The sequence below is a fragment of the Propithecus coquereli genome, unplaced genomic scaffold (genome assembly GCF_000956105.1).
Source record: "Propithecus coquereli isolate 6110/MARCELLA unplaced genomic scaffold, Pcoq_1.0 Scaffold71, whole genome shotgun sequence".
NCBI classification, from domain to species: Eukaryota; Metazoa; Chordata; class Mammalia; order Primates; family Indriidae; genus Propithecus; species Propithecus coquereli.
This window is the reverse complement of record NW_012153174.1, coordinates 339,818-367,338: the sequence shown is the minus strand read 5'-3', so window position 1 is coordinate 367,338 and position 27,521 is coordinate 339,818. Positions and strand designations below refer to the sequence as shown.

Below are 27,521 nucleotides of genomic sequence, written 5' to 3'. Positions count from 1 at the left end.
ACATGTAAAATCAATTGTTTTAAAATCAGAATACATTTTCTTATATTAACCATGTGTAAATGACAGTTAGATTCTGAGGCCAAAACACTAAAGCTCATCCAACCCATAAGATAACATGAAATTTTTACGTGTTGGGTAGAAAACAGTATTATTAAAACTGTAAGTTAATTAACTATGAGTTTCATTTTATTAATATGTCTAATAAGAAGGGGATTTACCTGAGCAAAAGTAAGCTCTCTGACCAGCCCCTATCAAAATCATAAAGTAGACAGTCTTAAAAAGTTCATATTTAATCTATCAGCATAAAAGCTTCTAATTTTTTTTATAGCTATTAAGTTGTTAGACTCATTTAGTTTCTCTATCCTGTATGTCTACCACACGTTTTCTAAAAATATTTATAACTGCTTTCTCTTTCCCAGCTTCAGGATCAGTGGTCCTCAAAATGTGGTCCAAGGTCACACAAGGGTTTCCTACACCCTTGGAGGGGGTCTGCACAATCAAAACTACTTTCTTAGTAATACAAACATGTTGTTTGCTCTTTTCATGCTCATTCTTTCATGACTGAGAGTTTACCAGAAGCTATGTGATGTACACATTACAGCTCTAGTGGGTATATGTGGAAACAGATACAAGAATCCTTTTGTCGTCTATTAATCCAGACTTTAAAAAAGGTTTGTAAAAATATAAAGCAATTCCTATCTTCTCACTACATTTTTTGTTTTGAAAATATAATTATTTTTTTAAAAGTTACACATATTAACATGTAATGGGGTTGTTATTGTTACTTAAAGAATTCATAAATATGTATCAACCTTTCTTTCAGTTTTAATGTGTAATGATTGTATTGATCAATATAAGTCACATCGATAAAAATTCCTTGGGGTGCTCAATAATTTTTTAAGAGTATAAAATGGTCCTAAGGCCAAAACACTTGAGACCTGCTATTTTTGATAAATTTCCTTCTTCATTATCTAAACAAAACTTTTGGATAAAAGGGATAAACAGATTGTTTTTCCAATATTTTTGCAAATGTCATTGGAAATATAATCTGTCCCCTCCCTGACATTCCTTTCTATGATAAACATTCTCTGATTTTGAGTAGGGAACAGACAAAGATTCGGTGAGCATGATGTCTAAGTAATACTCACCTTTACTAAATCTGTGTAGCCGGTTTCTCTTGGGGTCCACCAGGGTTGAGCTTTTAGTCCATTCACGTTGTAGAGCGAGCGCTGCCAGACAGACGCAAAATGTCCTCTCTTGTGCCCAAGCTCATACCACTTATATGCCTGGAAGAACAGGAAGAATGTGCTCCAAACTGTTCTCTCAATGAAGTATTTTTATTAATCTTAAAATTAAAGACATTAGAAATAAGGTATTACTTTGAGACATTTAAATAAGGACTTGCTAGTAGGTACTTAAATCTGAAAATCTGTTGAAATCAGGTGAAAATATTCTTTCATTGGGTTTTTGATTATGACTTATTCGTATAAATGAACGTGTACATTTTATTTCCACTCTTAGGCTGTCAGCTCCCTCAATAGTGGCTCTGTGCCTGCACATTCAGGTGTCCCCCAGAGCGACCAGCATGGAGTCTAGGACTTATTTATTGAATAGTTAAATAAGACACCAAAGGGGACTATCTTTATATTTTAGCTTTCATTTCTATTTTATGTTTCCTTTAAAAGGAAAGGATTATGATTTTAATAATTTCTTCAAAGACATCTGCATTTGCCAGACTGGAATGCTAAAGTGGAGACCCATTTCTTTTCCCCTGCACTTTCTCTCCCTGTCCACATTTAAGGCGGCTACCTTGAGGTGACAAGAGTGCAAATCCTCCATTAAATTAAGTAGACAGAAGGGAAACATTATTCTGAGTTGGCAATAAATATAGTGATAGCCCACATTAGATTTTTTAAAAGGGAATTTTTGTTCATATTTTTTTCCTGCCATAAGTGATAACATTTGTGGCTTTAGGCTAGCGGTAACATGACACAACTTGCCTCCAAGGCTAGCCTTTTCAGGGACAGCTGGCTGCAGAGCATGCTGCTCCAGATGGCTCCTTCAAATGACGTCCTAACCATATGCTCCCAAGTGTGCCTGCCCACATGCCTCCTGAAACGTGCGTGTGCCATTGTCTTTGGAATGGGTGGTGACACTAATGGCACGCTTAATATTATTCTCTCTGTTATTACATGTCTGATTTAATGATTACTTTTGAAGAGTGATTTCAAATACATTTTTGATTAACAAAAATAAAAAATGTTAACTTTTCAAAGTCTCTTAAAATTCATTGTTTCAAATTTTTCTTCAGTAGAAAAATAAAGGGTAATAGCAATACCATCTCATATTTGCAATAGCACTTTACATTTACTACTTGCTTTTTCAAGTGTAATTTCATTTGATCTTTGCGATTACCCCAAGTATCTCCATTTTACAATGTTGAAACTGACATAAATAAAGGCTAAATCTCTTGAAACTAGAATCCAGGGCTCCTGGCAACTTGTTCTACTCTCCTATCTTTGTATCATTTAACAAAAACTACCAAAAATAATTTTCTTATTTAATTATCTTCCTAATATCTCAAATTAAGAATGTATATACATATTTACTTTCCTTAAAACACATGTCAGTTGTAGCCAGAAATTCTTTAAAAATCAAAAAGTTAAAATGGCTAATTATTGTCTATTTTTTTTTTAGATAGCATTTACCTTTGAAATTAATTCAACCTTTGCAGTTATTTTTGTCCAATTTAAATTTAGGATTTTATTTCCTGTACTTTTCAGTGTAAAAGTAAGCAACAATATTAATTACAACTGATTATTTTTTTAAAATCTGATAGCCCATTAATTTTCAAGTCACCAGCAATTCATTTTAAAGACTAGGCGGATTGTTAGAATAGTGAGAAAAAAGTTATCATAGGAAAATCAAAAAGCAAATATTACAGCTCTAGTCACTCAATATGCTGGTCTGGTGGTCAGAGTAAATCGCGTCACTTACAATGGCAATGTTTACGCTGTCTATAAGGTCTTTTCTGACATCCAAGTGTACTACTGCATCAAATAGAACCCTTAATTTTGCACTCTCCTGCCATGTGACTTTCGGGAGAAACAAAATTGCAAAAATGATATATCAGAAATCAAAACTCACCTTCAATGATATATGACATAGGAGACCCAGTGAATTCAGCTAGATTGCTTTTTTGTAAACATTTAAACTACTTTACAATACAAACCGCTAGAAAATCAACAATCAAGTTTAGAATCTTCTGAAAACTTCCTCTTTCCTATTTCTTGTCTTATCAGGAATTTTATATGTCTAATCAGGAATACTAAAACAGACAGTAAGAACACTTGGGCCACCTTCTTAAATGTGTTTTATACTAATGTCATCTCCCCTTTCTTAAAATGATTGCTATGTATGGTTTTCTCTCTCAAACACACACACATAGAAATAGCATGTTGAAGGATTCCAACCCAGAAAAGCCAGGGCCACATCTGTGAGTGGGCCTGTCCTAAGGGGCGCTGTTTGCAGCTTGCTGTCTAGGGGGGCCCCGGAGACACTTCAGATTAGGACAGTGGCTGCAAGCTGCCTATGGAGGACTGTCAATGCTAGCACATACAAATATGGCTTTATTTTATTTTGCACTGCAGGTTTTTTGGGGATAGGGTGTCCTGAAAGAGAGACTGAAGCAAGAAACAACAGCCAGGTTCTCACAAGTAACAAAGACTGGAATCGACATGGACTAAGCACGAGGGAGGACGGGGTGGAGGCTGAATCCCCAGAGCTGGCCTTGAGTAGGCTGGAGTAGAGCGGGACAGGGAGGAGCTAAAGCTCACTCAAGTCTTGATCCTGGGACGTTGGCAACGTCATTGGATGAGAGGAGGAACTCGGGAGGAGAACGGTTTAGAGGAAGACAAGTAAGTTTTCTCTATGACATCCGTGTGGTGACACCAAGCAGGCTGTAGACATGTGAATTCGGACTGGGAGAAGGGGACAAGATCTAGCTAGAATGTGGATTTGGAAGTTATGTAAATACCAGCAACAGTGGAAGCCGAATCGCTGCAAGACTATCACGGTTTGTCTTCCATACTAAGTGAATCCATTAGAAAATTTTGCTCAAAACCCATTTTATCGTCAGCCTCTGCAACAAGAGGCTGTGTGTTTGCTTGTCACGGGTCCATCCTCTTTCAGAGTTGGAGCAGTGCTCTGTGCATAAACACATGGGGTGGCTGCTTCCCCATATGCAAACTCAGGAGTGTGACAGCCAATTCAACACCTAATATACAGAATATATAAAAATGGGGTTTCTATAGATTTTGTTTCTGTTCTCCTGTAAGAATGAATCCTTGTGAACTTTTAAAATTCAAGAACTGTGCTGTTCTTGGCATATTAATGATAATTAAAATGGCAGTACAGTTCCATAGGTTCAAATCACAAAACCTTAACAAAGTGTTTAGTAGTGAATTCTTTGCCCTTGAAGATGTGAGATAAATCACAGACTTCTTTTATCTGTCTTCCCCCTGGACCCTGAAATGTTCAAAAATAAATTAACTGGTGACAATTATATTTAGAGTAGTCAGACATGAGCATTTAGCTGATGTTAGACACTGTGGAAAAATCTTTCTTATCCCTCTCATCCAAAGGAGGTACCACCAGCCTCTGTATCTAAGAGAATGAAGGGACACAAAACGATTACTAATCAGCACTTTCTTCTCCCTTCTTTCTCTCCACTTCTAATGGCTCATTCTATTTTAGCTGACTGATTGGTAGGTCAGAGGGGGAAAGGTACAGGTAAGTAGAAATGTATAAAGAAAACAGTGTCAATTATCCAAACCTCTATTACCCCAAATTGGTGCATGTCTCTAGCAGGTGATTCCTGTCACAAACTCTGAACTCTCCGTTGTCCAGATAGTCCCATGTTCTTGAAACTTGAAGCTGTGCTATCGTTAGGTGTCACTTTATTACAACTACGGAATGCAATGGTTACAAAGATTCAGGGTCTCACTTCACCCTTTTATCCAATGACTCTAAGGACAGCCCAGCCTGGCACCCCTGCAATGGAGCAGGATGGGAAAGAGGGACTTCGTCATTCAGCAGCACCACGTAAACCATGATGGATTTGTGGAAGAGTTTTGAAATTTACAGTACGTGAGGTCATGATTAACGATCCAATGTTATGTTTACAGAAGCTGAGGTTGTGCTCTGAAAAAGGTAATCATCACATAGAAAACATGTGACTTGTTTTAGCTACTATATTTTTGTGTCGTACTTATCATTCCTACAGCCACAAGTGTTCATCTTAAACTTGGCATTAAATATTTCAGAGGGTAATAAGTTACATAACTATTAGGATCAGTTGAATAAAGACTTCATTCTAAAAATAACTACTTTTAAAATTCCAAAATAAAACAAAAATGAATCTAGGGAAGCTGTTAAAGTGTTTTAAAAAATTTTAAATAATTTCAGAGACATCTCTGCATTTCATAATTTAAAAAATACTTTCCCAAGACAATGTCTATCTTTCTATACACATACGGCTCATATCAATTTAGAGACTACCCTTGTGATTATGTAGCTGATTTCTTAAAAGAAACTATTAATATAAAAGCCAAATCCTAAGAATTCTTTTTTTTTTTTGAGACAGGGTTTCACTCTGTCCCCAGGGTGGAGTGCAGTGGTGTGATCATAGCTCACTGCAGCCTCAAATTCCTGTGCTCATGGGATCCTCCTGCCTTAGCCTCCCAAGCTAGGACTACAGGCGTGCACCACCATGCCTGGCTAATTTTTTAAATTTTTTGTAGAGATGTGGTCTTGTTATGTTGCCCAGGCTGGTCTAGAACTCCTGGCCTCAAATGATCCTCCTGCCTCAACCTCTTAAAATGCTGGGATTACAAGCATGAGCCACCACCTCCAGCCCCAAGAATTCTTTATATGATTAAGTTGGAGTTGTTGGGTTGTTTCAAACATAGTTTAAAGAGCTAAATAGTTTCAATCACTGCCTTCAAAAGTGTATACTCAAGATATTATTTCAATTGTAACTTTCTCTTAGAAATACTTATTCCCCCAACTCTATCCTCTGTTGGAAAGAACAAGAAGTTCACAAACCCATTACCTCTTTGTTCCCAACCCTCTGCATGGCATCTCCCAGGTGGAAATAAAATCTCCCATCATCGGTTCCAGGAGCCCCAGATTCTATTCCTTCCTGTAGAAAGGACACTGTTAGTATTTGTGAAAGAATGAAATACCAGTTTTCATTTATTGATTTACATAGACTTTCCTATAATGTACATAGGAAAATCCAGGAACCAGAAAAATACATCTCAATATTAAAATTTAGCAATGAGGTTACTGGTCAACATTTGCAATGCAAAAGCAAAAGGAGGTCAGAAAGCTAAATATAACAATACGTCCATCATTAATCATTAGTGGGACAGCCTGTAAAATTAGTATGCTACTTCATGCATCTTCTGTGTGGGAACAATCATATCTCAATAATCCAAAGAATTTTTCTGGCCAGATGCTCTCACATGTATTTTGTTCTCCAAATCTGACCACATTTCATCTAGTGGCTTTTTATTCCTGAACCAAAACGTTGACCTGCTCCTGTGTGAAGTGACGGCAGCCCAACTGCGAGTCCTATTTCTTTGCACTCAAAACAAATGTGTCCTTACCTTTCAATGAAATTTTTAATAAAACATACAGAGGAATTAAAGCCAATTTGAATCTTTAAAAATGTCATTTTTATTAAACAACTTCTTATTCTAAAACATTTAGCCGATTTCCCCATCTCCCACACAAGGACTAAAATTGAGATTTATGTCAATTAAAAAAAAAAGAAAGAAAGAAAATATTAAAGCAAGAGAATGAATTTAGAAAAGCAAAAGAAGCAAAGTAAAAAATAATTAAATGTCAAGCACTTCTTTCTAAAAATCTGCATCGTTGAGGCCTCTTCACAAGAAGTATATTATATTTCACTAGGAAGGAACTGTATTTACATGTTGGAAAGTACCAAGTCCCACGAGGGAAGGGGAGAAGCATCACCCAGGCCAGGAAACTGTTACCAGGGCTCTTCACTGACCAACATGCAAATGTCCTTGCCTGCTAACTAACCAACCCAGCAGTCGTTCTCCCCATCTCTGAAGTAGGGAGATACTATTATGCCCCTCCAGTGTCAAAGGAAATGCAAGGGGACACTTTACATCAGAGAACCCATGTCCCCAGAGGGCCCTGGCCGGGACTGTGAAGGTCTGCAGAGGCCCAGCGACAGCTGGGCAGACTAGGGGTGGTCGCACCGCAAGGGGGAGCCACTGCTCGGCTCCAGGCGTGGCGAAGTGGGCCAGTGTGGCCTTTCAAGAAAAACTAGAAATCTGTGTGATTATATAAAATATTCGGATTCTCAAATAAGGCAAGCGATTAAAGTTATTTTTCGTAGAGCCGTGCTGGCCAAATATGACACACAAGCTATCTGCAATCAGTGGGTGGTTATTTGGGATCTCTGATTTAAGTCATGTGAAAGAAAGAGATCATAAAAATGAAATATACTGCTACTTTAAAAGTAAATTCACAGCTAGCCAGCTACCTGTCCAATATGGTCGCTGCTAGGCACATGCTATTATTTAAATTAAAATTAAACGAAATGAAAAACTGACTTCCTCAGTTGCAGCGGCCACATTTCAGGTGCTCGATGGCCACTGTATGGGAGAATACAGATGAAGAACATCCGCATCACGGCAGAAAGTTCTACTGGACAGCCCTGGGCTAGATCACTTGTGATTCTGGTGAACTGATGAGGATTCAATTAGATATAAGAAAAAAACAGCAGCATATTTTAATCTAAATATTTTGAGCTATCAGATAGGCTTTTGGAGTTTGACCTGTTAATACGTAGTCTGCATTCGTTATCTTACCTTGTGTAGGTAGCCAAGAGTCCTGTTCAGAGTAGACTCAGTATGTAATTAACTTGTAGAAGGAACCTTTAATGCACTGTCTATATTTTAAATTATTGTAGCAATAATTTTTGTCCACCTTTGTCATTTAAAAAATAATCACAACTCCAGTTTTAGGAATTTTTTCATAAAATATTTTCCAAATAGTCTCTGCACACATGGTTGGTATTTCGACATCTGGCACTGTCAGTCATGGTGGAAGGCCACACTGCTGTGGATTTTGTCGTCAGAGATGTGCATCCTGACAACGCAAGACTCGGCAGTGCACTCCAGGCTTCCAGGCACAGCCAAGGCTGTCCTGATGACTCGAAGGAATCGGAAGACGAAAGCGGAGGAGGGGCAGTGACAGTTACCTTTAAATAGGGAATGCTCTCTGCAATCTTGTTCTGTGCCTTCAGGATGAAGCCGTAATGGACTTTAGCAAAGCCATCATCAGGTGTCACACTAAGAACCTAAACTCCAAGAAAACAAAGAGCCAGTGTGATTGACTACAAATTTTTACAAACGGCTGTCGAAACAAATTTTAATTAGCTTTGCTGTACTTGGGTTGGATTATGATATTACAGCTTAAAACATGATAGCACTTTAGTCTCATGGCAATATCATTAAACCTAAATGGCCCCATTTCCCCTCGACTCAGTTCGCTTTTCACATTTACACAATGGTTCTTCAAGAATGAAGAAATGAATGAAAAGGCAATAACCATTAAAGCATTGCTTTAACAATGCAAATCAGCAAAATATCTGTCAATTGATATAACTCCAGTATTTTCTTAGCGATCGGGGGAAATTGCTTTACATTTGCTACACTCGAAGACAACTCTGAATGGTTATTAGACATTACTTTATACACATGCTTTATACATTGCCTTAATTAAAAGAAAATTTAGATTTGCATTTGTAACATATCACAATCCATTCATTCAACAAAAGCTGCGTGAGTGCCCAGACTGTTTTAAGCACTGAGGATAAAGTGGTGAGCAAGTCTAACACTCTGTGACAAAGCCCAGGTAAATATTCCATATAAACCACATCATCATTTATTATCATGTGCATTTACTAGGATTTAAAGATAATTATGCAAGATGCCTCTAAATTAAATATTAGCAATGAGAAATCAAAACAACATCATTCAACTTGTGAAGCTGCTTAGACAAACTAATTTATAGAACCAAAGACAAAGAAAGAAGGTTTGAGTTGGGTGCGTATAGAGAAAAGATGTGTCTCCCATCTCTTCTCTTCATCCTTGAGTCTGAGTAGAGAAAGAGCAGTCACAGCCACCACGGGGCCCTTACAGAGAAGGAGCCAGTGAGTACGGAGAGGGCACGCCAGGCCCTGAGTGGGTCCACACGCACACACCGCTGAAACGTCAGCGCTTTCGGCTTGTATCCCGTCCTGCACTGCATCCGTCAGCAAACCCGGCCGACACTACCTTCAAAGTGTATTCAGAATCACACCATTTGTCACTTTCTTTACTGCCGCCACCGTGCTCCAAATCTCAGCATCTCTCCCTGCCTTCTATGGGAGCATCCTAACTGCCCACCCTCTGCACCCCCAGCCCCGCACTCCTGTGGTCCATTCTCTACACAGGGCCCTGAGTGAATCCACTAGATCCCGGGTCAGATCTCCTCCTCCTCTGTTCCATTTCCCTCAGAGTGGCCTCCTCTCCTGCCGCTGCCCCTCCCCTCGGAGGCATGTTGGTGCCTTGCTGCCTCAGAGCAAGCCAGGGCACCCCTGCCCCAGGACCTTTGCACTCACAGTAGTCCTCTGGCTCAAACTCTCCCACCGGACATCCAAGTGGCTCACGCCCTTACCTCGGTGAAGGGAGTCCTTGCTCACAGGTCACCATCTCAGCGAGGCCTCTCCCTGAGCACCAGCCCTGTTAGTAACACAGACCCCTCCCATCTAGTCAGTCACTCTCCATCTTCTTTGTCCTGACTCATTTTCCTTCACAGCACTCGTCACCATCTGACCCATTATGTTTTTTATTTCCCCCACTAAGACGTAAGCCCTACAGGGATTTTGTCTGCTTCACTCACCGCTCATCCACCGTGCCTGGCATGCAGCAGGTCCCCGAGAAATCCGCACTAAATGCGTGGCCAGGTGCATGCCGGGCCTTCCTCCCTCACCTAGAGCTCTGGAAGCCTAGATCTGCTGCCCCGCATCTTCCACAGCACCGTCCCCGTGCTAGATGCTCAGCAGGCGCGCAGCAAACACCTCTGGAATTGAAGCAGATCATGTTCTGCCAGCATAACCATGAAGGGATTATTCTAATTATTATAGCTACGCTGATGACACTTCTGCCTACTGCAGGCACGCAGCCATCATCTCAAGTAGTTAGCAAACTGATTCGTTTGCTAGACACTTTAGAAGACACAGAACTCTTCTAGGGCCTGGACATAAAATCATGAATGAGATACATTCTCCTTTCTCAGGAGGTTCTCAGCCCAGTGAGAAACACAGATTCCCAGCATGCAACGGTCACAGAAGATGGGGAGTATGGTCAGAGAAACAGGCATGAGGCATTGCAGAGGGTACAGAGGAGGGGCACCTGGCTCACCCCAGGGGGAGTGTGGGTGTGGCAAGTTGCAAAAGGTATTTAGGGATCAATAGGAGTTCTCCAGGGAAAGGGAAGATGGAGACAGTGAGGGAGAAGGCATCCAAGCCATAGTAGAAAGTGAGTAAAAGGGGATGGTAGGCCAGGAAGAGAAAAAGGGGATGTTGTTAAATTACAGACAAAAGGTGACAGGGGAAGAGAGTGGAGAGGGCAGAAGTCAAGTCAAATCACAAAGAGTCCTGTTCAGTATCATGTGCAATATGATTCCTTGGTAGGAAGAAATTATAAACCCTTCTACTTATATCTGTGTCTGAAATGTAACATTTAGTGTGAAACAAGCTCTGAGGCTCTCCTAATATCTGCATGGGGTCAGTCACGCGTCCCATTCAGCACAGCTGCTATCAGGAGCGAGGGTGGGGGCTCAGGCACCCAGAGCCGCCGACTGACCATGCTTCCCTCCCCTCTTGATTTTTTACCTTGGGGGACTGGGCTTATTGCAGTTGACATGTGGGTGCATAACGGGCGTGTAGGCTGTGTTACCTAGCTGCGATCTGCAAACCCTTAGAAGACGACAAGCGGTGTTATACCATTGCTAAGAAACCCTGACTGAGACTGCAGTTGCCCCGTGAACAAGGGCCTGAACTACACGGGTCCACTTAGACAGGATTTTCTACCGCCTCTACCACCCCTGAGACAGCAAGACCAATCCCTCCTCTCCTTCCTCCTCCTCTTCCATAGTCTACTTCATGTGAAGAAGATGAGGATGAAGACCTTTATGACGATCCACTTCTACTTAATGAATGATAAATATATTTTCTCTTCCTTATGATTTTCTTAATATTTTCTTTTCTCTAGCTTATTTTATTGTAAGAATACAGTAGAGAATACATACAGCACACAAGATACATGTTAATCAACTGTTTATCTTATTGGTAAGACTTCCAGTCAATAGTAGGTTATTAGTAGTTTTCTGGGAGTCAAAATTTATATGTGGATTTTCCACTGCATGTGAGGTCAGTGCCCCTAACCCCCACATTGTTCAGGGGTCCACTGTAATAGTGATATTACACAGGTTCCCTCTCTAGGTCCATAACACATGCCCCCCCCAGTACAAACTGATACAGCTGACATTGCTACTTCCAGTACAAACTCTTTGCATGACACATTACTCGGATTAAAAAAAATCCTATAATCATAAACAGCATTACATACTGATATTACTAACATACTAATTGTTGAGTGAGAGTGAAAAGAGTTTTTTGGCAGTTAAATAAAATTTTAAAAGCATTTTAAATATTTCATCTTAAAACTTATTTTGGGGGTGCGTGCTTTTTATAATATGCATAATACATTGGTACATATACATATACACATAATGTATAAACACACAAATATATCGCAGGTATCTGCCTGACCATTTTGTCTGGAAGGATTTGCAATCAAACTTGTCTGAAGACCACAACTGTGAGCAATGGGAACCACAGAAGGACCAAAGCAGAGGAGATGGTCAGATTTGTGTTCCAGTGTTGATGAAGGTCAGAGGAGAGCCAGCCAAGCAGGACAAGCCTATCCTCGTTCAGGCAAGAGATCACGAGTGCTTGAGTTAAAAAACACTTTGAAAGACATTGAAAAATTAAAAGGAATAGAAATTAGTGATCTGGTACTAGATTGTAAACTCCACGAGGGCACATTCTGTGTCTGTCTCATGAACTACCATTTCCTAAGCTGGTGTGTGTGGGTTTTATAAATGCGTGTTGACTGAGCGAATGGATATACACGTGATGGTGGGTGGGGAGAGAGTCGGGAAAGTGCTGGACTTCCCACCCTGGTGGCATGGGGAGCTGGCAGCGTTGCATGGGAGGAGCTCGCGAATGCCACAGATGTAGCCATCTACGTGGAACCATTGTAAAGCCAGTCTCTCAAAACTAAAGCAGCAAAAACCCAGACAGGAAACTATCAATGATTTTTTATAAATTTACTCAAAAATAAAAATCAACATAAAGAAAAATACACAATTACAATATTAGTTTTCTGCACATGATCTTTGATGGAGACATAATCATATCAGGATAAACTTTGGTTAAGGAAAGAGAATCCGTTAGACACAGCTCATTAACGTAGAAGTGAGGGGAGGGGACAAAAGGTAAACCCCACACGTATTTTCAGTCTATTAATGCTTCTTCAGAAAGAAACCCACTCGGTTGCATAATATGGCTATACTTTAGATGTTCTGCCTCCCATTAGGCTTACTCAGATGAGATTATGAGTTCAAAGGTATAAACAACGGCAGGACATTTTATTTTTCAGGATGAAGTAAAATGCTTCGCATATCTGAGATTTAGGAGCAGGTAAAGGAGAGGGGTATATTCAAGGGAGGTTTTAAAAGGTGAGGAAGGACAAATCCATAGTGGGTTAGAGAAACTAGTATGCTTTCAGAGCCTGCCCTAACTTCAGTGTTTTGGTACCCACTCGACATTTGATAGTGTCTTTTAGATATTACTAGAAAGAAGGAAGGGAGAGAGGGATACCAGATTGGAGAAGGGGAGGCATGGGAGGAGAGAAGGAAAATAGGAAAGAATTCTACAAAAAGGAATTAATTCATTCATTCATCCTTTCTATAGTTGTCTTTGTGGCCCCTGACAGTGGGAATATAGGGATATGTCTGCTGTAGCTTTTGAATAAAAAAGAGATACAGGATGCTTCCCTTGACCAAACTCTGCAAGGCAGGGCACCGAATGTTATGTTTTGGCTTTTAGCAAATACATTGTCCCATGTGGAATTATTTTATGACCTGGAATAGGTCTTTAGAGGATGGCACACATTTTCAAAATTGTAGGTTGAAACCACTCTGTGTAGGTATTAGTGATGTGATAAAAAGCAAATGTCTTATTTCTGCTCTCTCAGAAAACATAAAAATTATGAGTAGGATAAGAAGACAACTGTTCCAAAATTCAACGATTTTCAGTTACATGTCAACAGCAATAAACAGAGGGAAGCGCCACTTTGAGAGTGGACCCAGTCCCTGGACTGAGTACGTAATTGATGTACTTGACAGCATTTTAAAAATACTGGAGAAGGAATCATATCGGCTATTGCTGAGTAGCAGCATTTTGATGCAGACTGCACTAGTTTGAAAACCATGGATCAACAGGCCTAACTTGAAGAATAACAACTAAATGGGTTCATCTTTCTTTTACAGAGGCATTAACTTTCTCCAGCATCAAAGTTCATTGGGTATCCATTCATCCTGTACCAAATGAATTCCTTCATTGTCTAAAGAAGTCACAGTTTTCTAGATTTTATAGTTACTTGTGACTTAGAGGTTACCTATTAAAATATCCATTATCAAGTAGAAATCCTTTGAAAGGCATTCTTGCCAGAGGATTGACAAGTCAATGCCCTTCTGAAAAGTTAGTAATTTATTCCACATGCTTAAAAGGCCCATGTTCAGTCATCTCTCTCCAGACTATACTTTTAGTGGAAAAAAGAAAAAGATTATGATTTTTTACATATGTGGGAACTTGAGTTCCTCTTCCTATCATAAAGAACACTTTTGAAATGGCTGTTTATGGAAAGATAAATATGAAGTTCTAAAAATATCACAATTACAAGTTGAAGGTTTTGGTGTGCCAAGTGTTAACTAAGATTTAAAATCTTCTGATCAAGGAAAAAAAGCAAGGTTAAAACAAAGTTTAGCATGTGTTAACTATCAAAATACATGCCATTTATCTTAACTTAAAGAGAGAGACTAGGTATATTAAATGTAATTTACAAATAGCATTAGAACTTAATGTTCAAAATAATTTGATGTAGTTAATAGAAGACTGATGCTTACCTCTTCATAAACCTTCTTGGCATTGTCATTATCTCCTATCAAGAGGTATCCCACTCCAAGGTCATTCTTTAAGGAAGTATCATTGGGAAATAGTTGAACTAATCTCTGCAGGGTGAGCAGGGAACCTCGCATATGACCTGAGTTGGTGGGAAGGGAAAAAAAGCCCAACAGAAATAAAAACAGATTGTGTACACCTTTGTATTGAGAACACGAATCACGACAGACTATGCCATAGAGCCCAAAAGCCAGCTTAAATCTGACTTTATATATTAGTGGCTTATTAAGGACCTACTAAGATTTCATGATATAGTTGCAGTGGTATCAATAACTGCCATAAGTCGATACTGAATATAATATTGATTATAAACATTTTTAAAGACATTTTCATTTTCTAAATTCATCAACATTTACATTTTTAGGTTAAATTCCCTCTTAAGAAAGTTTTAGTTACTAATTCCTTGTTAAAAAGTGTTTTGCTGAGATATTTTTGGTTTATTAACTTTAAGATTATGAATAGAGGGTAAACAATAAAAAGTCTAACAGATTTCAGGGTCTAGCACCCTGTATGAAACCTGAAAAGGCACTGAGGTACACAGGACTTAACCGCTGACGCCGTCTCCAATTAAAATTGTGCTCCTCTCTAGGTAGTAACAAAGCAAAGGACACATCCTCCAGTATTATGGGACCCTCTGGTGGATGACAGCACACTATGCACTACCTGATGTCCTGGAGAATCATGAAAAATTCAGCTTCAACTCATTTTAAAGCTCTGCATGGAAATTTAACATTTCTGCGGTCAGGTATCATTATTTCTTGCCACAGTTGGAAAGAATCAACTGTATAAAAGAAAATGTGCACAAGACTAGCATACATTAAAAAAAAAAAAAAGAATTACCTAAAGGGCTTAGTTGCTCACAAACTGAACATTAGGCAGGCGTGTGGCAGGAGTGTCAATCAGCTGGTGCAACGATATCCTCCACTAACGGACGATCTGGCATAAAGCTTCACCAGCTCAGCCCGAGGCCTACACCCTGTTACTGGTCAATCGCATGTATTCCCATCACAACTCCCGGTGAGTTTGCTCCATTCCCTCACTAATAAATAAGTCTCTTTTCTATACCCTTCCTTCCCCCTATCTGCTTCTAAACTCTTCTTATCATCCATAACAAAGGCGCAGATGAAATTCCCTCCTGCTCCTTCCACTCTGCATTCCGGAATCTGTTCTATTGGGAGCAAATTTCACCATCTTGCCATTTTCACTAAAATCTGCCTGCAGTTGCCTCGGAGCCCTCTCAGGTGAACTTGCCTCATTCTCATTCAGAGGAAAGGACCATATTCGAGAACTGAAGGACGGTTGTGCTGGAGGGTTAGATTGCTTCGTAGGGGTCTCATGCCCATGGCTGAGAATAGGGTGAGGCAAGTGAGACACTTGATGTAAAATGTAAGAAGATGCCAAAAAAAGTCTGTAATCTTGATTTGTAAAATAGTTTAATGCATCCTTTTAAAAAATAGAAATTAATATAAAAATCCATGATGAACAAAATATTAACAGCTGAAAGACAGAATCGGTAAACAGTGCTACGCAGAGCCATATCGGAGGCTGAGGCAAAAGGAAAACTCACTAAGCCTGACTTTGAGTCCATGGCCTGTGCCTCCATCGCCTCCCCTGAGTCCCGGCCCTGCCTTTCCAACTCGTATTTGTGCGGCATGTCTTCCCTCCCCTGGACTGCTCCCTACGAACATACGTCTAACTGATCACTTCTTGTTTTTAATCATCAGTTGGGCTCTACTCCTATCACAGATTTTGGTCTTCCACAAAAGTGATGCAACCCCCCTTTATTCTATTCCTTAGAAGCTGAGCAAAGGGTCACTTGGGCCTTAAATGACATTGATAATCTGTCCATGCAACTATCCAGCCAGCTGAGCACCCATCTCAGCAGTGAGGCGGTGACTGTGGCTTAGCTCTCTCCCTCCCGGTTTACCAATGAGATGCTGAGGGGAGGGAATCACAGCCCGGTTAAATGAAGTTGGCTCACTACTAGTCTCACCTGTCTTCAGCACTGGGGACCTGGGTCGGTCTGGAGGATGCTTTACGCTACTGTTCCAGGTACTTGCAAATCTATGTTATGATTAAAATGTTTTCTCAGCATTTTCCTAAGTATAGGGTTGAATCTTACAAATAAAATTTTTAGAGTGTCTGGAACTCCTAACATTACTCTCTAAAAAATTTTCCATGCAAAATTTTAAACCTCCATGAATGAGTTTGTTTTAGTTAAGAGAGAAAAGAATTAGCATCACTGGAGGAGTTTCTGATTTCAGATCTATTAATTTATTAGCTATGGTTCCTTAGGCAAATTATTCAAGCTCTCAGCATTTTATTCACCTCACCTTTAAAATGGGAAGGGAGGGGAAAAGGGAAGGCATAAAAATGCTATCTGCATCTTCGTAATTACGGGCATACCTCGTTTTGTTACATTTTGCTTTATTGCACTTTGCAGATATTACGTTTTTCACAGATTGAAGGTTTATGGCAACCCGGTGATGAGAAGTCTATTGGCACCATTTTTCCAACAGCATGTGCTCACTTTGTGACTCTGTGTCACATTTTGGTAATTCTTGCAATATTTCAAACTTTTTCATTATTATTATGTCTTTCATTGGTGATCTGTGATCAATGGTCTTTGATGTTGCAATTTAAATGTTTTTAGACACCACAAGCCACACCCATATAAGATGACAAACTTAATTGATAAATTTTGTGTGTGTTCTGACTGCTCCATCGACCAACCATGCCCCTGTCTCTCTCCCTCTCCATGGGCCTCCCTATTCTCTGAGACACAATATTGAAATTAGACCAATTAATCCTAACAATGGCCTTTAAGTGTTCACTGAAAGGAGGAATCACATGTCTCTCATTTTAAGTTAAAAGTTAGAAATAATTAAACTTAGTAAGGAAGGCATATTGAAATCCTAGACAGGACAAAAGCTAGGTCTCTTGTGCCAAACATTTAGTCAAGATGTGAATGCAAAGAAAAAGTTCTTGAAGGAAATGAAAAGTGCTACTCCAGTGAACACACAAATAATAAGAAAGTAAAACAGCCTTATTGCTGATATGGAGAAAGTTTTAGTGGTCTGAATGGAAGAACAAACCAGTCACAACATTCCCTTAAGCCAAAGCCTAATTCAGAGCAAGATACTAACTCTTGTTAATTATATGAAGGCTGAGAGAAGTGAGGAAGCTGCAAAAGAAAAGCTGGAAGCTAGCATGGAGTGGCTCACGAGGCTTAAGTGCAGGGTGAAGCAGCAAGTGCTGATGGAGAAGCTGTAGCAAGTTATCCAGAAGATCTGGGTAAGATCATTGGTGTAGGTGGCTACACTAAACAACAGATTTTCAATGCAGACAAAATAGCCTTCTATTGGAAGAAGATGCCATCCAGGACTTTCATCTAGAGAGAAGTCAATGCTTGGCTTCAAAGCTTCAAAGGACAGGCTGACTCACTTGTTAAGGGCTAATGTAGCTGGTGATTTTAGGTTGAAGCCAATGTTCATTTACCAGTCGAAAATTAGGTTGAAGCCAATGTTTACTTACCATTAGAAAAATCCTAAGACCCTTAAGAATTACACTAAATCTACCCTGCCTGTGCTCTAGAAATGGAACAACAAAGACCGACATATCTGTTTACAGCATGGTTTATTGCATATTTTAAGCCCACTGTAGAGAGCTACTGCTCAGAAAAAAGATTCCTTTCTAAATACTATTGCTCATTGGCAATGCACCTGGTCACCCAAGAGCTCTGAGGGAGATCCACAAAGAGATGAATGTTATTTTCATGCCTACTAATACTCCATCCAATCTGCAGCCCACGGATTAAGGAGTAACGTCAACTTTCAGGTTTTATTAGTTAAGAAATACATTTTGTAAAGTTATAGCTGCCAGAGATCGTGATTCCTCTGATAGTTCTGGGAGAAGTAAATTGAAAACCTTCTGCAAAGATTTCACCATTCTAGATGCCATTAAGAATATTCATAATTTATGGGAGTAGGTCAATATATTGACACTAACAGGAGTTTGGAAGAAGTTGATTCCAATCTTCATGGATGACATTGGGTGGTTCAAGACATCGGGGGAGGAAGTAACTGCAGATGTGGTAGAAATAGCAAGAGAACTAGAATTAGGCATTTAGCATGAAGATATAACTGTATTACTATAACCTCATGATCAGACTTGACTGGAAGAGGAGTTTCTTTTTATGGATGAGCAAAGAAAGTGGTTTCTTGAGATGGAATCTACTCCTGGTGAAGATGCTGTGAACATTGTTGAAATGACAACAAAGGATTTAGAATATTACATAAACTTAGTTGATATAATAGTGGCAGGGTTTGAGAGGACTGATTCCAATTTTTAGTTCTACTATGGGTAAAATGCTATCAAACAGCATCACATGCTACAGCGCAATCTTTCATGAAAGAAGAGTCAATCAATAAGGCAAACTTCATTGTTGTCTCACTTTAAGAAATTGCCACAGCCACCCCAGCCTTCAGCACCCAGCACCCTGATCAGCCAGCAGCCACCAACTTCAAGCCAAGAACCTCCACCAGCAAATAGACTGACTCACTGAAGGCTCAGATGATTGTCAGCATTTTTTAGCAGTAAGGTATTTTTCAATTAAGGTATGTAGATTGTCTATTTTTTCATTGTAATGCTATTGCACATTTAACAGTATAGGGTTGAATGTAAACATAAATTTTATATGCACTGGGAGACCAAAAAATCCACATGACTTGCTTTATTGTGATATTTGCTTCATCACAGTGTTCTGGAACTAAACCTGCAACATCTCCAAAGTATGCCTGTAATTAGATTCGCATTGCTATTTCAGTTTTAGAGACGGTCAGTCTAAACCACAGTCAGATAAATTACTTGGAATTATTTACAAAAGTCAGGTTTCCTCTCATGTAACTTAACTCTTCTACGAGTATACAGGGCCTGCAGGTTCTTCACGATAAAAGCAGGCCATTTCCCGCTGAATTAACTCTTACTGTGTCTTACCTAGAAATTGCTGTCTGTCCGAGCGCCGCTTCAAACTCAGCTTCAGCAGGTCCGTGGGGACATCGGGCAGGCTGGCCACCTCTTGGTAGGTCTCAATGGCCCTGCGCAGCAGCTCATTGCTCCTTCTCTTCTCAGCCAAATCATCTTCACACTAGAGGAAGCCCCCAGACTGTATAAATGTGCTATGACTTGCTATATTCATAATTATGCAAATAGTCATAAAAAGTTAACTTTTAGACAAGCTTTAAAAGAAATGTAAGACAGCTTAACCTTTTCTTTTTGTTAACAGATTTAAAAAAACCAAAAGAAAAGCAAAATAACACACTCTTAATAACAAGAAGAAAATTTGCTACTAAACTATAGATAAGAAAGAACATCCTAAAAGCAAGAGTGATTTATACTAGGGCTGATGGAGATTTATATCCTGTTAGTAGAATTCTACAGGTTAGGACTCCAGTCCAAGTTCCTGCTCTTTCATTAATTTATTCATGTGTTCATTCATTCATTCATCCACTCAACAACTATTTCCTGGGAGCAAGGCACTGTTCTATGAATGTGGCAGACAAATTGAACAAAACAGACATCTTCTGCTTTCATTTTGGAAAGGAAAAAAAGATGATACACAAATAAAGTTATCATGTGTCTAATGGCCATAAGTGCTGTGGATAAAAACAAAGCAGGCTTAGGAGTGAGCGCTGGGTGGGGTGGTAAGGAAGTTGCTAGTTTATCAGAAGGATCAGGGCCTGAGAAAAGGGAGGGAGCAAGCTGGAAGCACGTCTTGGGGAAGAGTGTATTGGGCAGAGAAAACAGCGAGAGGAGGGCTCTGAGGTGGGAGTGAGGAAGCGAGGAGAGGCCTGCACGTGCACGGTGGAGGGAAAGCAGGGGAGGACTGACGTGGCCACACGGTAAAGCAGGGGAGGACTGATGGGGCCACACGGTAAAGCAGGGGAAGACTGACGGGGCCTCACGGTAAAGCAGGCCTGAGGCACTATGGCCAGTCCTACCACACGCACTGAGATGGAGAGACACTGGGGCTTGGGAGGTGCCCTGACACATGTGTTGAAGGGATCCTGGTGGCAGCAGTACGGGGAACAGACTGAGGGTTTGGGGGAGCAGCAGAGAGCCCAGGCAGACGCTCCTGCCGAAATCCAGACGTGGGACGTTGTGGGTCGGACCAAGGTAGTAGTTAGTAACGGAGGTGGTAAGAAGTGACTGGATTATAGACGGATTTTGAAGGTCAGAGCTAACAGATCTGCAGATGGTCTGAATGTGGGATATGAGAGAAAGGGAGAGAGAGTGGCCAGGAATGACATCAGGGTTTTTGGCTTGAGTGATTAAGAGATAAACTGTAATTCCCTGGGAATGGGAAGACAGGGCAGAAGTGGGTTTGGGGGAGTGTGCAATCAGTTCGGGACATACTAAACCCAAAGGGAGACACTGACAAGGAAGGTGCATGTGTGAGCCTGGAGTTCAGTGAGAGGGCAGAGGCAGAGGCAGACACCGGGGAGCCATCAAGGAGAGACGGCCTGTAAAGCTTGGAAGCCAGAAGCAACTGTGAACATGGACAGTATAAGACATCTGAGAACTGAACCCCTAGGGAAGGCTAATGTTTCTAGGTCATTAGAGGTCAGGACTACAAGGGAAGGCCAGCAAAAAGGACGGAGAACGCGTGAGGTGAGACGAAAATAACAACAAAAATGTGGTGCTCTGGAGGCCGAGTGAACAAAAGGCAGAGCTCAAGTGTGTTACAACTGGCTCTCAGGTTTGGCGAGATGAGCACTGAGGCCGGATCCCGCTGGACTGAGCTCGGAAGCCCTGAAAGAGCGTTTCCACGGGACTTGTAGGGACGTGCACCGGAGTACGGCAGGTTCACGAGAACACGGGAGGGAAGGCGGTGGAGACAACTCTCTCAAGGACTTCCACTGTGAAGGGGGCTGAGAAAGGGGCCAGCACGTAGAGGGGAATGTGGAGACACGAGAGAGTCCTATGAGGATGGGAAATAGTACAGCACGTTTCCAACAGATGCAAAAGACCCAGCAGAGGGGGGAAATCTGATGATGCGGAAGGGGACACACGAATTAGAATGACGTCCTTGCGCAGGTGACAGGGGAATGGGCACCAGACCAGTCCATCCGTGCTCGCTGGGCAGATGGCACAGGTGTAGGCACGTTGTTAGCACAGCAGTGGGGTCATGTGGGAATTCTCTGGATACTTCTATTTTCTTATGAAGTGAAAAACAAGATCCTTAGCTGGAAACTGAGAACAGGGAGTGAAGTACTGGAGGGAGGAAGAGAGGAGAATGTGTAAAATGATCGTCAGTCTCTCATCAGATCTAGCAGACCACAATTTGAAGATTAACATTTGAGGAAAAATGATACCAGTTCAATGCTAAAAGTAGCATGTGTAAATTTTTTCTCAGAATATTTAAACATGTTTATCTGTTTAACATGTTTACCTTTCAAAAATAAAGTGTGCACTATAGTCATTATAGAGATGGCTGCAGAACACAAACAAAGCATCACTCTACAACGCGAGGACACGGTAAGAAAATAATCCCTTCTTCCCGTCTCCCAATAAAAAAACTAATAAGAATTAGCACAAAGTGATAAAGTAAGATATTTGTGAGAATTTCTTCAGAAAATAACACATCAATGAAATAACTTAAGGCATAGTGATTAGGATAAATGTCTCAAGGTGATGAAGGCTAGAACTGAAGCAGTGCCACTAGAAGTGGACAGATTCATGAGAAAGGAAAATTAGCAGGACAAAAATCTCTAGATTAGAAAAGGGCAATTCACTCTTCTTTAATGGAAATATGCTTCAGAAACCATTCAACTACCTATTCAAATCTGCAAATGGTCTCCAGAATAGACTTATCTACTGGGAAAGAAAGTCCAGTGTCAATGACCCATATTGATCATGATGCCAGGACAGCCTTGCATTGTATATTCATATGCTGTCTTTTCTGTTTAGGCATCAGCTTCTTGTGAGTTTGGTTATGGTGAGTTAACTCCCCAGAACTCAAATATTGATAAATAACTTCACAGAAACATAGAGTCCTAGGGCCAAGAGTCCTTTTGAGACCACCTACAGATGATCCTCAACTTACGATGGGGTTACTTCCTGATAAACTGATCATAAGTTGAAAATATTTTAAGTTTAAAATGCATTTACTATACCTCAACCTACTGAACATCACAGCTTAACCTAGCCTACTTTAAATGTACCCAGAACACTTACATTAGCTAGATTTGGGCAGAATCATCTAACACACAGCCTATTTTATAATAAAGTATCAAATATCTCATGTAATTTATTGAATACTGTATGAAGTATAGTTTCTACTGAATGCATATTGCTTTCACGTCGCCATAAAGTGGAAAAATCCTAAGTCGAACCATCATAAGTCAGAGACCGTCTGTAGTTCACCTTCTTCATTTTGAGCCCACAAAGCACCTAAATAGATCCTGGAACTGGAGTTCTCTGCAGGATTAGTGGAAGGAAAAATGCCTACTAAGATAATCCTTCTTTACAGAGATCAGAATAAATATCTTTAACTAAATTCAATCTGATAAGAGAAAGATGATGCAATCTGTATGCCTTGTCCCCTCCCTGCACCCAGGGTCCTTCGTTTTAATGAAGTTATAAACATTTTACAACTTCCAGAATTGGAAAAATATCATTACTAAAATGGCACATAATTCTTTAAAATCTCTTGAATGAAACTGACAGGCACTTGCATTGAAAATCAAGATTGTACAGATTGATTTTTATCAGTTTAGCACCTGTAGATAAAACGAGCTGAACTGAAACTGAACATTTGTTACAGGACGTTAACATCGCGACGTTAACATCGCAAAGCCTTTGTTGACTCTAACTAACTCGCCCATCCAATCTTTCTAGGGGATGTGTCATTTTCTGCCTCAAAGGCATTAATGGTTTGGGAAAGATAATGAAGTGAATTGAGTCTATAATTCAAGATTTTGTGTCTGATGTTCAGGGAATTTGATCAAATTGATTTTCACAGTGATGCCAAGATTAAGACAATACTGGTGCTACTTTAGAAATGATAGATACTGTAGTTTATATTTGACTTAATGTTGCTGAATTTTTTAAATTTGTTGGGATATTCTAAATTGTTTAATCTGCTAACAAAGAATAAAAAAGTCATAATTTATTCCTTCCTATTAAATTCACAGGATACGTAATCGTCCTTCAGTATCTATGGGGGATTGGTTCTAAGACCACCACCACTGCTCCCCTCAGATACCAATGTCCAAAGCTGCTCAGGTCCTTGATATAAAATGGCATAGTATTTGCACATCCTCCCATATATTAATACTTTAAATCAACTCTAGATTACTTATAATACTTAATACGATGTAAATTCTATGTAAATAGTTGTTACATTGTCTTGCTAATTTTTTTTTATTGTTGTGTAGTTATTTTTTATTATGTTTTTCCCCAAATATTTTCAATCTGTGGTTGGCTGAAGCCATGGATACAGAACCCAAGGTTATGGAGGGCCAACTGTAAATACAGGAATCACTGTGTTTCAAAGCACTGTATTTATTTATACCTTGGTACTCACAATTAATATTATATATAAAGAAAAATTCTAAAGCATAAAACGTTTTTGCCATAATTAAATTAGCATTTGCATAAACCATTTTTCTCTCTAGTTAATATGCTTTCCTTAATCAAATGCCTTAATACTAGTGACAAAATACATCATTTATCTTAATAGGCATTATCTTTTGGTAAAAAATATATTCTCTTATTTAATAGCAATATAATTTAGCAATTTTAGAGGACTGCTGACCAAATTAACCTATAAAAATCATTAAAGGTGCTATCTGCTAAACTTGATCTGTACCATGGACAAATGGAACTTATTTGCATAAATTTTTCAAAGACTAAATTAAAATGTAATTAATAAAAATTCATTAATTTTTAATAGGGAGATAAGAAGACGTTAAGCATCTGGATCTCAAGTGGTCACCACCTTTAGTTCAGAGCAAAATGCACTTGTTTTATTTACAGATGTGTTAGTTCCTGTGTGTGTCACGTAAGTGCCTTCACGGATCTTCTGCAAAGGGGTGTTGTCAGCTTTTCCTCTGCCTGGAAAATTTCTGTAGTTCTGAATCTGCAGTTTCCCAGCAAGGCTGACAATCTCATCCCTCCAGACAGCTGCGGGAGCTTTATTGCCTGGCACAATTGTATGTCCAGCCCTGGCTTTTCCCTGAGTTCCAGGCTCCATGAATCCAACGGTCTACCTGACGCGTCCACTGTGTCTAATAGGCATCGCACACTTCCCAAGACCAATAGCAAACTCCTGATTTCTGCATCTCTCCAAACTTGTGCTTCCTGGTAGTAACCGGCACTATCCTCTCCTCAGCTGCCCAAACCAAAAACCCGGGAGTCAGCCTTGAATCCTCTCTCTGACACGTCTAATCCATGCTCAAGTCCTTCCAGCGCTGCCACCCGCCCACTTCCCCCACCTCCATGGCTACAACCACAGTCCGAGCCACCAGCATCTTTTGCACATACTTGCTACAGCCTCCTATTCTTCCTGCATCTACTTTTGCCCCCAGAATCCATTCTCTACCCAGCAACCAAAGCAATCTTTATAAAAAACGAGCAGACCATCCCGTCGTCCATGCATAAAACCCCCCAGTGGCTTTCCGGCACATGTAGAATAAAATCTGTACGGGCCCAGCCTCCCTCGTCCACCCCACCCCCAATGCCCTTCTTTTCGTCCTCGGGTGTATCGTGCCAAGAATGTTTCCCCGCATCACAGCCTTTGCCGTGCTGTTCCCTCTGCCTGGACAGCTCCTGCCACAATCTCCTCACGTCTCAGCCACCTGCTGCCTCCCTAGAGAGCTCTTTTCTGACCACCTTATCCAAGGTGCTGTCTGCCCCATCTTTTTCCATCACATTACCTGCAGCCAAAAAAATCCTAAGAGTTATAATATTAAGTATATTTTTATTTGATAGAGACTTTCGGGCTTTGCACAAAGGCAGCCTCCTCGGTGACACCTTTCCTGCCACCCTGTCCACCATGCCAACCCCCTTAAGTGTCCAATGGTCGTCACTTGCTTTATTTCTGTTCTCCTTAGCACTTATCACTAGCAAGCGTATACACGGTGCTTGTCTGTCTTATGCATTGCCTTTCCCTTTACAACGGAAGCCCCACAAGGGCAAGGGCTTTTAAAATATGTTCTGTTGACGGCTGTATCTCTAGTGCCTGGAACGGGACCTGGCACATATGAGGCTCTCACTAAATATTTTTGAGTAAGTTAAAAAATATCTTCCACTAGAATATAAGATCCACAAGGACAGGGACATCTAGAATGTTCATTATATTGCATTGTAAATATTTAAAATTTTTCTGGATGTTATGTTTTGACATCTCTAAAAACCTGTCTGGCTGGGGAAATACTGCCCTTTCGGAGCGAGCCAGTTCTCAGAACAGCAAGCGCTCAGCCAGGAGCGAGCCTCTGATATGCAAACTAACCAATGCGAAGCCACACCTCCTCCATCTGGCCCAAATGGCCCAGGAGACAATATTTCTCTGCTTTGATCACCCCAGGGTCAGGTACCAGGCAAGTAGGAGCTTCCTTTATAGCCCAAAGCCTGCCAAAATTATGCAAACCAGCCAATCCTAAATGTTGCCCGACCCTGCCTTTCCCATGGAAACCTCAATAGAGGCTCTGGTCTGTGTGGCACACGGGGCTTCCCATCTCTAGCACCTGTGAGTGTAATAAATTCTGCTTTTCCCTAAGCCTCTCCTTGCCTCCTCTTGTGGCTACGCCTGACTGACCATCTCATAAAAGAACATAAAACAGATACTCCCGGGCCTAAAACAGTACCTGGCACAAGGTGGGTTTACACAGTTACAGGTGAATGTGGACAAGCTTCATGAAAGAAGTTGGAAATTGGAGAAAGCTGGATACGAAAGCAGATGGTGGGAGATGGGAATAAGTTCGCTGGTGAGAAATGAGTCCATTGAAAGAAACTATAGAGAACTCAGAGTGCCTTCTACTTTATATTTTTAAAAAGTCTTTCCTAAGCTTACTTGCAACCTCTGGTTTTAAAACTGAGAGTCTGAAAGCTCCACAGAGCCTCAAGTGAAAACTGTGGTGGGTTTAAATGGAATGAGACCTGGGTTATGGGAAATCAATGACAGAAGCGTTACCCTTTTATTTTCTTTTCAAAACCAGAGAGAATTCACATGGAAGGGGAGCAGAAAAAATGTCACTAAATTCGGCAGCATGCGACAGTGATAATTAATTGCCTTATTTATTTATTTTTTTGAGACAGAGTCTCACTCTGTTGCCCGGGCTAGAGTGCTGTGGCCTCAGCCTAGCTCACAGCAACCTCAAGCGATTCTTGGGCTCAAGCGATCCTTCTGCCTCAGCCTCCCGAGTAGCTGGGACTACACGCATGCACCACTATGCCCGGCTAATTTTTTCTATATATTTTTAGCTGTCCAATTAATTTCCATTTTTGGTAGAGACAGGGTCTTACTCTTGCTCAGGCTGGTCTCAAACTCCTGAGCTCAAACAATCCACCGGCCTTGGCCTCCCAGAGTGCTAGGATTATAGGCGTGAGCCACCGCGCCCGGCCTAATTGTCTTATTTAAAATAGTACTTCTTGCTTGGGTTTATGCATATACGTGAGAAACTGATTCTGTATAGGAATTAGAAGGGGAAAGCAGAACATGCAAATAGTGGGAAGTGGAAAATCCAATTACACAGAACACATGAACATCAAAAAAAGTTTTCTAAGTAGCAGGGTTTTAGAATACCTGTGCCATTCCATATCTTGCTCGCGGACTCTGAGGGTATTTGCGTACTAGTTCTTTAAATGCATTCACTGCTTCCTCAATTTTTCCCTGTTAGGAAGATGCAACTACATAAATAAATAAATTCAAATGCATAAGGTTATTCAATATGGTTATTTATTATTCACCAAGTGATTCTGTCAGAATTCACTATATTCCATTCTGAGTTTAAAGATAGTTTTACCTAAGATTAAAAAAGAAAAACCATTAAGGCAAACACAAAACTAGGAGTGAATATATATATAAAAATATAAATAATATACACACTATATATATATAATATACACA

At 40.3% G+C, this 27,521-nt stretch overlaps 1 protein-coding gene across 2 annotated transcripts in view; it reads right to left on the bottom strand.

Annotated features, from left to right (window-relative positions):
- The window catches only part of ASPH (aspartate beta-hydroxylase), a 231,714-nt gene that overhangs the window by 61,793 nt on the left and 142,400 nt on the right, over positions 1 to 27,521 (bottom strand). For both annotated transcript variants that reach the window (XM_012661431.1, XM_012661432.1), the window contains 6 exons: positions 27,198 to 27,284; positions 19,388 to 19,538; positions 14,338 to 14,474; positions 8,300 to 8,398; positions 6,113 to 6,202; positions 1,149 to 1,286 (listed from right to left, as the gene is read on the bottom strand). In XM_012661431.1, the coding sequence (XP_012516885.1) occupies positions 1,149 to 1,286; positions 6,113 to 6,202; positions 8,300 to 8,398; positions 14,338 to 14,474; positions 19,388 to 19,538; positions 27,198 to 27,284 (702 nt within the window). The remainder of the gene's footprint in view (positions 1 to 1,148; positions 1,287 to 6,112; positions 6,203 to 8,299; positions 8,399 to 14,337; positions 14,475 to 19,387; positions 19,539 to 27,197; positions 27,285 to 27,521) is intronic.